The sequence below is a fragment of the Trichinella spiralis genome, assembly GCF_000181795.1.
Source record: "Trichinella spiralis strain ISS 195 chromosome Unknown Scfld9, whole genome shotgun sequence".
Lineage (NCBI taxonomy): Eukaryota > Metazoa > Nematoda > Enoplea > Trichinellida > Trichinellidae > Trichinella > Trichinella spiralis.
The window spans coordinates 1869022-1876587 of record NW_003526948.1 but is presented as its reverse complement, the minus strand read 5'-3'; the positions used below and the strand labels follow the sequence as shown (position 1 = coordinate 1876587).

Sequence of the window (7566 nt, the reverse complement as noted above, 5' to 3'; positions counted from 1 at the left end):
AACACATTATGCGCTTATTAATATTTTTATAAATATTCTAGTATTTGATAAAAAAATAAATAAGTATAAAAGGAGAAAAAATCAACAAGAAAGTGTTGTCAACCGCTATTGCTACAATAATATGATGCGCAGGTTGGCTAGACGTAAGTCGTACTGGCCTGTGGTTTTGGCTGTTGACGGACGTGCAGTGGTTTGGTTTTGGTTTGATTTGGCGTTTCTGCTCGCTAGTGTCTGGCTGTGTGGGTGCTAGGTTGTCCAGTGCGCTTGCCCACAGGCGCCCGCTTCTCTGATGCTTTCGCCTGTTGACTTTGTGAAGCAATGAACCTAGCGCGTGCGTGCGATCGAAGCCGACTTCTGTCTGCTATTGAACGCGTCTTCCTCTGGCCTACCCATGTGCGTCACTTTTCTCTGCTTAAAAGACTTTTTCCAAAGCTAGCTGCTCTGGCCGTTCCGTTGGAGCGACGTCGCGCTGGCTAACTAGCCGTCAGCCGGCTTAACTGACGCACGCGACCGGCTCTGAAGCGACGCACCGCTTCTTTTTCTCATTTGTCGCGTTGGCCAATCAGGTCGTGCGTTTGGCGCTGGTTTTCTTGACTTTTTGTATTTTTTTCTTTATTTATAATTTCTGATCTTCATATTTTTCTGTGAATTGCAATAATATTGTAATTTTGTTCTTTTTTTCTCTTTTCATATGCATCCATATTGTTGCTGTTGTTTATATGCATGCATACATACATACATATATACATATACATAGATATATATGTATGTATATATATAGTTATATATCCATAGATAGATAGATATGTATGTATAATCTATGATGTATGTTATGCATGTATAAATTTATGCATATATGTATACATATGTTTATTTATTTATTTATTTATGTCTGAAAATGTTATGTAATTTTACTTAAGAGTTCGACGCCGGCTCGGTTCTTTTTAATTTCACATAATCAGCTGTTATGCCAATCAAGAAGAAGTGCATTATTTGGCTGTGCAGAGAATAGCGGCGATTTTTTATTCGCCGCTGACCATTGACATATTCTATCCATGAGCGACATAATTAATTATAACGAACTTTTCTACGATGACGACGAGCATCTGTACAAGCAGCGGAAAGCTTTCAACGCTCAGTTGCAGTCGTTCCTCTGTCGGAAAGCGTAACTGTTTTATACTTTAATCACTTTATTTCATATTTTGAATTTCCGTTTGCGTTTATTTTTATTTGAATAAATTTTTAATTTTAGAGGTGGACCTCACACGGTACCGATGATCAATGGACGTCCAATCGACCTGTTTGCATTATATCGTCAAGTGACTCAACTTGGTGGCTGGTCTAAGGTGAAATGATTTATTCATGTTGTTATCACTGGCATGCCTTATTCCATTTCATCGTGCAAACTACAGTAAAGCGCGCGTTTGAAATCACATTTCGCGATTGGGTCGTCCTTGGATATAGACACTTGACATGGTTATGGTTCAAATTTTCATTTTCTCGTTTTCCTTGACCACCGTCTGTTCCTTGGTGACACATCGCTTGTGCAATCGAGCAAGCGCGTGGGTGGCACTAACTTGTTGCTATTGCTACTATTATGTTTTAGTTTTTAGTTTTTGTTCGTTAATTTATTTTCACGTTGAAACAGTGGTCAGTTTTTGTTGACCAATTTTTATTACAGTATGCCGTTGTTTGAGATATGCTTGCTTGTCATTAATTCCTGAACGATTTCTTGACTGAAAAACTATAAATATAATGATTGCATTTTCAAAATATTTTATATTATAGTCATTTATCATTATTATCAGGTTTTGCGTGCACATTATCAGGTTTGTAATTATGGTAGATATTGTTGAGCATATTTTATTATCCTGTGTAAGAAGAGGTAAAATGTAATCAGCAAGAAATGTAATTGATAAAATAAGAATGGAGTTCCGCTAATTGAAAAAGTGATAATAAGGGTTAAATAATTCATCATGTTTATAGTCAAAGTAATTATTATGTGAGAAGTTTGAACAGTTTAAACAATTGGGTGGCATTTTAGTAATGGAAATTGAAAGTAACAAAAGGTGAAAAGTAATTTTCAGTGAAAACGTTTCCATGCAATAGAGGTAGCAATAGGAAAGATCTAGATATGAATTTACTAAGAGGTAGATAAAGCTGTTTGCACTGAAGCAATTTTTGAGTTTTCGTAAGTTAATCGTGTTGAATTTTAATTATACAAAAACAACCAAGCTTAATACGTTGACAGGATGTTGTCTCTAATTTGTTTCCGGTGAGACAGATTATTCAATGATATTTTATTATTTAGGTAAATAGAAAATAAATAATACTAAATGAGAAATATTAAACAAATTGGGTTAAAAATAATCTATAACAAAAGAACTTTTTCAAGTTTGAAAAATAGCTTTACAATCTCCTCCTTGCCGTGGAGATTTGTCTTAAGTCGGATTTTTACAAGTTGTTTCGTTGCACTATGTTTATTATGTTTTATTATTTAATATATTGCTTTCAAAATTTGCTTTCTTAGTTGCAATTTAATTTATGATTTACAGCTGGACATTGACTGGATTCAATATTGTTTTTAAAATATGATTTTGTAGTTCTCTTTTGTTTATTTTTGTAGAATAGGATATTTTATGGATGTTACTAAGCATATTTTCAAGTAAAATGCGTCATTTTAAAACATATACTAAGGCATTTAAGTCTTTATATATATATTTAAAGATTCAATTAATCTAAATGTTATGAGCGAACGAACGTTCATGGAGAAATGGCGATATTATTTGTGGAATACTGAGTATTTATATATATGTACGTTTGTGTGTATATATTTTGTTTTTCTTCGAATGACAGATGGTAAATGATGTTTACTTTGCATATAACTTAGAACTCTTTGGTTATTAAATATAAAATCTGCGATATTTTCATTTCTACTGTATATATATATACTCATTGCAGGTCTCAACGCATAACAAATGGCACGAAGTATTGTCATCAGTACAGTTGGGTGATGATTGCGTTGGGGCTGATTATGCTCTTCGAATGATATATATGCGGTAAGTGGGAAAATGATTTGAAAATTGATGGACGTTTATTTTTATGCATATTAGATATTTGGCCCGTTTTGAGCAGAAGTTTACATTTGGTACTGATACAGACGACGAAGATGATAGTAGTTATAGCCGTTCTCGTAGCAAAGTATCATCTAGTTATGGCTTTAATAGTCGTTATTATGATAATTCAAGTGAGTTGAATATACTTATTTATGTGTTTTTTTTTTCTTTTATTATTGAAACTTTATACAAATTTTAGTTGCTAATTTTGGTGCGAAATATCAAGCTAACTGTCTTCCGACAGCGGTCAATTTTGTTCGAAGCTTGGAGTCCGGTTTGCCGAATGAAGTGGATTTTGCTGTTAACACGTTGATGCTGATCTCTTTTGGAGGTGGTGTTACAGCTGAGGACATTAATCTTCGTCAGTTGGCTAGTTTGTTGCTTGCGCATGTGGGCATTTTCGAAGAAGGTGGTTGAAATTTTAGTGAAATTTCATTTTTAGGAAACATTGTTGTAAATGTGAAAATATTTTCAGGTCCTGGCTCTTATCGTGCGGTGTATTTTGGCCAGTGGCTGAAATATACCAATCGGCGTTTTGTCGAATTTTGGAACGAGCACGTTTTGGATGACAAAGTACGCCAACTGTTGGGCCCGGACGAGGCGGCAGTTGTAGGCGAATGTGAAATTTCTTATTCAGACCAAGATCAGATAAAGCGCGAAATAATGAAACGCATTCAGCAGGTAGATATATTTAAATGCCAAGTGATATGTGTAATCGTTTCAATTTAATGTTATAATTATTTGAGGTATTTTGCATTTTACGTAATTTTTCCATGCAAAGAAACTGTGTTCAAGTGTTGGCATCGTGCAAAGCCTTGGTCACGTGAGTTGTTTGTTGTTATTTTTTGAAATATATTTAAATAATACATTTTAACATTATGCAGACTCATTTTGGTCGGCATTCACAGTGATTTGTGTCAGTTAGTAAGCTACGCGTCCGATTTGATGGCTTTCATGGCAACGACGTGGCGATTAGATTCTATCGAAACGCCGACCACGCAGCTGCTGTTTTCTTGCATCTACTCAGGCTTGCAGTCCAAGGATCGCATGCGGTTATCTCGACGTGAGTGAATTGTGTTGTTGTTTTTGCTTTTATTTCCCACTTATTTTTTGAATTTGTTATTAATTGTGTTTAGAAATCGAAGTGGTTGGTCATTTGTGCAGTTGCGCTGAAAATAAGCAGGTGATGCTGGAATTTGTGGACAGTGATGTGATCAGGTGCATAGTGAACGGTTTACTTGTCAAAGACGTACTGATCTGCTTGAATACATTGGAGTGCATGTTATCATTGTCCCAAATGGGCGAGGCAGTGTGCGATTTGATTGTTCAACAGCCCTCCGCAATTGGTAAGCTCAGTGACAAAAATTTGCAAAAAAATGTATCATCGTGTGCTCATTTTGTATTTTTTTCCATACTAGCAACATTAGTTGATTTGGTTACGGTTGAAGCATCTACATATGCTCCAGCTGGTCTGGTAGGTTTGCAAATTGTTGAGATGGCCAAAAGGCACCAGCATGTGAATGCAGCGCCGCCGCCTGGTCAGCCGTATCGTAGTGATATGGCGCCAAGATTTGGTCAAGTGCAAAACGCACGATGGTCCAGGCCTATCACACCGTCGCCGTTGGCCACTCAGTCTGCCGGATCGTCCTCGGGGTCTATCCGTACCTCTGTTATAAACTGCACCACTGTTAGGCTGCCAAATTCACGTTATCAATCCGTACCGTCAACTTCAACAACGGTGATTTTTTCTCAGCAACAGCAACAGCAACAACAACAACAGCAGCAGCAGCAGCAAATACAGCAGCAACAATCTCAGCCTGTTGTTGTTCAGACAAATATCCGACAGTTGACTGCATCACCCATGTTGCAGCATCGATCTATGCCACGACCTGAAATATTTAAAGGACCTGCGGTCAGTGTGTATCAAGATCAGCAAGTCGAAGCAGTTGCGTTGAAATGGTAAGCTTATTCTAATTTCTAATAAGAAATTAATTTTGCTATAATTTTATGAATACAAAAAATTGATTGGTATAATTAAGAAATAAAGGAAAAAAGCCAAGCGTTGTATATGTCTATTGTTTAATTTGCGAATGTTTTTACAGAGGTTTGTATATTGAGGATATGGTGTTTTCAGGATTAAAGAAAATTGTGTTGCCGATTCGAATAGCATAGTTTCGCGTGGTGAACTGTACGCCGCTTATGCTCGTGCAGTGCATGGTCGTCAGACGCTTGTTGTATCAGCTAGCACATTCTCCAATTTGATTCGGTAATTGCTTTTTCTTTTGTTTTTATTTTCCCTTGTGAAACGTGTTCAGCAAATTGTGACGTATATCATCCAATGCAAGTTGGTTGTCGGAAGTGGGAAAATTTGATTTCATCATTCATTTTCAGACAGTTATTTCCGTTGTGCGTACAACGCCAACTGGAAGGTCCGAATAGCAAGAGCGGTTTGTTGCAAATTGAAGGTATACGTTTCGTCGGATCCCAACGTAATCACGTTACCAGCCCCACGCCCGTAGCCGCGCAGCATCCGATTATGCAGCAGATGTTGTGCCGGAACAACAAGCCGAGCAGTGTTGAACCGAAACGACCGGACAGTGTCGGTACAACTGATAGTTACAGTTTGCCGAATACGCCGGAATCGTTTGCGTCGTCGTCAGGGTGTTCACAGGATGTGAACATTGCAGCAACAGCAGCAGTGCCTGCGGTGAATGTGAAGAAAAAGCAGCAGCCGTGTTGTCGTACGGGCAGCAGTAGTAGTGGCAGCAGGTTGTCGTCCAGCGGTGGTGGTGGTGGTGGTGCGGTATCGTTGAATGGTTCCACGGTGTCGTCCTCACAGCCGGCCGCAAGTGGCCAATGTCAGCTGGAGGTGTGCCATCCGGCGTTGGAGGCGACGTCACTGATCGAAGCTAACGATGCGCACGAAGCTCGAATCGTGCGTGTGGAGAACAAAGCCGCCGCGGCGCGCAGCACCGGCGCCGTGTATTCGAAGGCGGTAAACGCGAATGGCGATTTGAGCGAAGGCGAAAATAGCACTGTGTCGTCGTTAGCTGCCGCCGCCGCCGACCCAGCCGAAGCACAGCTGCCTTGGCATGGCACCGACGATCCACCGCCCCCCGAGCAGCAGCAGCAGCAGCAGCGGCGGCGGTTCGACGAAGATCGGCACATGTTGAACGGTACCGACGCCGATGGAAATCGACGCGCCGCCACGCCCGACACGGATACGGTCAAGTTGGGTCAGAAGAATTTGCATGTGTTGCTGAACAAGCCGGACACTGTCGGCGCGGTCTGGGTTCCAGTGAACGGTGGCGGCGTGTCTCGCAAAAGGACCAACAGCGACGATGCGGATCATCATTGTTCGTCGTTGCAAGTGGTGGACACTCGCAAACGACAGATAATTTGTACCTCGAATCCGGCTGCCCGTCAGGCCACTTCCTCGCCGTCGGTTGTGCAAGCACAGCGACCGTTGGCGGCCACGTCGCCCAGCGTTCGTCTGTCCCAGAGGCAAACTCCGCCCCCACTGATGGCTGCAAACGCGGCTTTGCGTTACGTTTGCGAGTGGAACCAGTGCAAACAGTAATTTCCAATCGAATAATTCACTCCATTTGCAAATTGGTGCTAAGCAAATTTGTTCGCTCATTTTTAGACTCTTTCAAAGTGCTCAAGGTGTTAACATTCATGTGTATAAATCACACATCTCGGGTGGCAGCCAAAAGTGCATGTGGGCCAATTGTGACGACACCGTTCGTAAGAAGTGGTCATTAGTTGCCCATGTTCAGGTTTGTATATATATATATATATATATATATATATCTTATTTACTTATTGATTTGTAATAACCGACAATAATGTGAATTATTTGTTGTTCTGGGTGTTGTAGGAAGTTCACTGTAATGAGCAGGTACTTCGAGCGGCGGCTATGCGCCGAGCCGAATTGCTGCTGACTGGTCGAAGTAAAATTCCCGAACCGCGTGCACCTCCGCATCCCGGTTACGCACCAGACGCGGCAATGTCGGCTATTCGACGTCACACACTAGTCAACATGCCCAAAGATCTGCCCGTAAAAAATGCTTTGTTGTGTTTGTTTACTTGCTTGTTTGTTTGTTTGTTTATTCTTTTGAATTTCTCAGGAAGAAAATGAAGGTCCAGTGACCAAAAGTATTCGCTTTACGAGCGCGTTGGTATTGCGCAATTTGGCGATGAATTCAGAAAATGCGCGCAGGAAAATTTTATTTTTTGAAAATCGACTGGTCCACATGGCTTTCAGTCGCACGGAATGCAACCGTGCTTTGGCCCAGTGTCTTGGCGCCTTGCGTCCGGAACTGTTGTCTGAAGATGATTCTGAAAAATAGTTCTTTTTAATTATCTTAATTATTATTATTGTTTATTATTACTATTAATACTGTCATTATTATTATTATTATATCATGTTTCGAATGTTAAGAAACAG

General features: G+C 40.2%; 2 protein-coding genes across 2 annotated transcripts; both read left to right on the top strand.

Annotated features, from left to right (window-relative positions):
- Positions 1 to 1839: 1839 nt before the first annotated feature.
- Tsp_11601 (hypothetical protein) lies at positions 1840 to 5079 on the top strand. The gene is made up of 10 exons (XM_003371466.1): positions 1840 to 1885; positions 2088 to 2150; positions 2728 to 2822; positions 2962 to 3059; positions 3114 to 3247; positions 3316 to 3525; positions 3592 to 3797; positions 3863 to 3939; positions 4001 to 4179; positions 4253 to 5079. The coding sequence occupies exons 1-10, from the start codon at positions 1840 to 1842 to the stop codon at positions 5077 to 5079; spliced, it is 1935 nt and encodes a 644-aa protein (XP_003371514.1).
- Positions 5080 to 5206: 127 nt separating this feature from the next.
- Positions 5207 to 7468, top strand: Tsp_11600 (zinc finger protein). The gene is made up of 6 exons (XM_003371465.1): positions 5207 to 5220; positions 5251 to 5382; positions 5508 to 6692; positions 6763 to 6895; positions 6997 to 7176; positions 7247 to 7468. The coding sequence occupies exons 1-6, from the start codon at positions 5207 to 5209 to the stop codon at positions 7466 to 7468; spliced, it is 1866 nt and encodes a 621-aa protein (XP_003371513.1).
- The last annotated feature ends 98 nt before the right edge of the window (positions 7469 to 7566 follow it).

Excerpts from the sequence above, each read along its gene's own strand:
- Tsp_11601 (XM_003371466.1), top strand. The coding sequence starts at position 1,840 with ATGGTAGATATTGTTGAGCATATTTTATTATCCTGTGTAAGAAGAG. Across the intron at positions 3,248-3,315 it reads TCGTTATTATGATAATTCAA|TTGCTAATTTTGGTGCGAAA; the intron begins GTGAGTTGAATA and ends TACAAATTTTAG. Across the intron at positions 4,180-4,252 it reads TCGCATGCGGTTATCTCGAC|AAATCGAAGTGGTTGGTCAT; the intron begins GTGAGTGAATTG and ends AATTGTGTTTAG.
- Tsp_11600 (XM_003371465.1), top strand. Across the intron at positions 5,383-5,507 it reads ACATTCTCCAATTTGATTCG|ACAGTTATTTCCGTTGTGCG; the intron begins GTAATTGCTTTT and ends ATTCATTTTCAG. Across the intron at positions 6,693-6,762 it reads GAGTGGAACCAGTGCAAACA|ACTCTTTCAAAGTGCTCAAG; the intron begins GTAATTTCCAAT and ends GCTCATTTTTAG.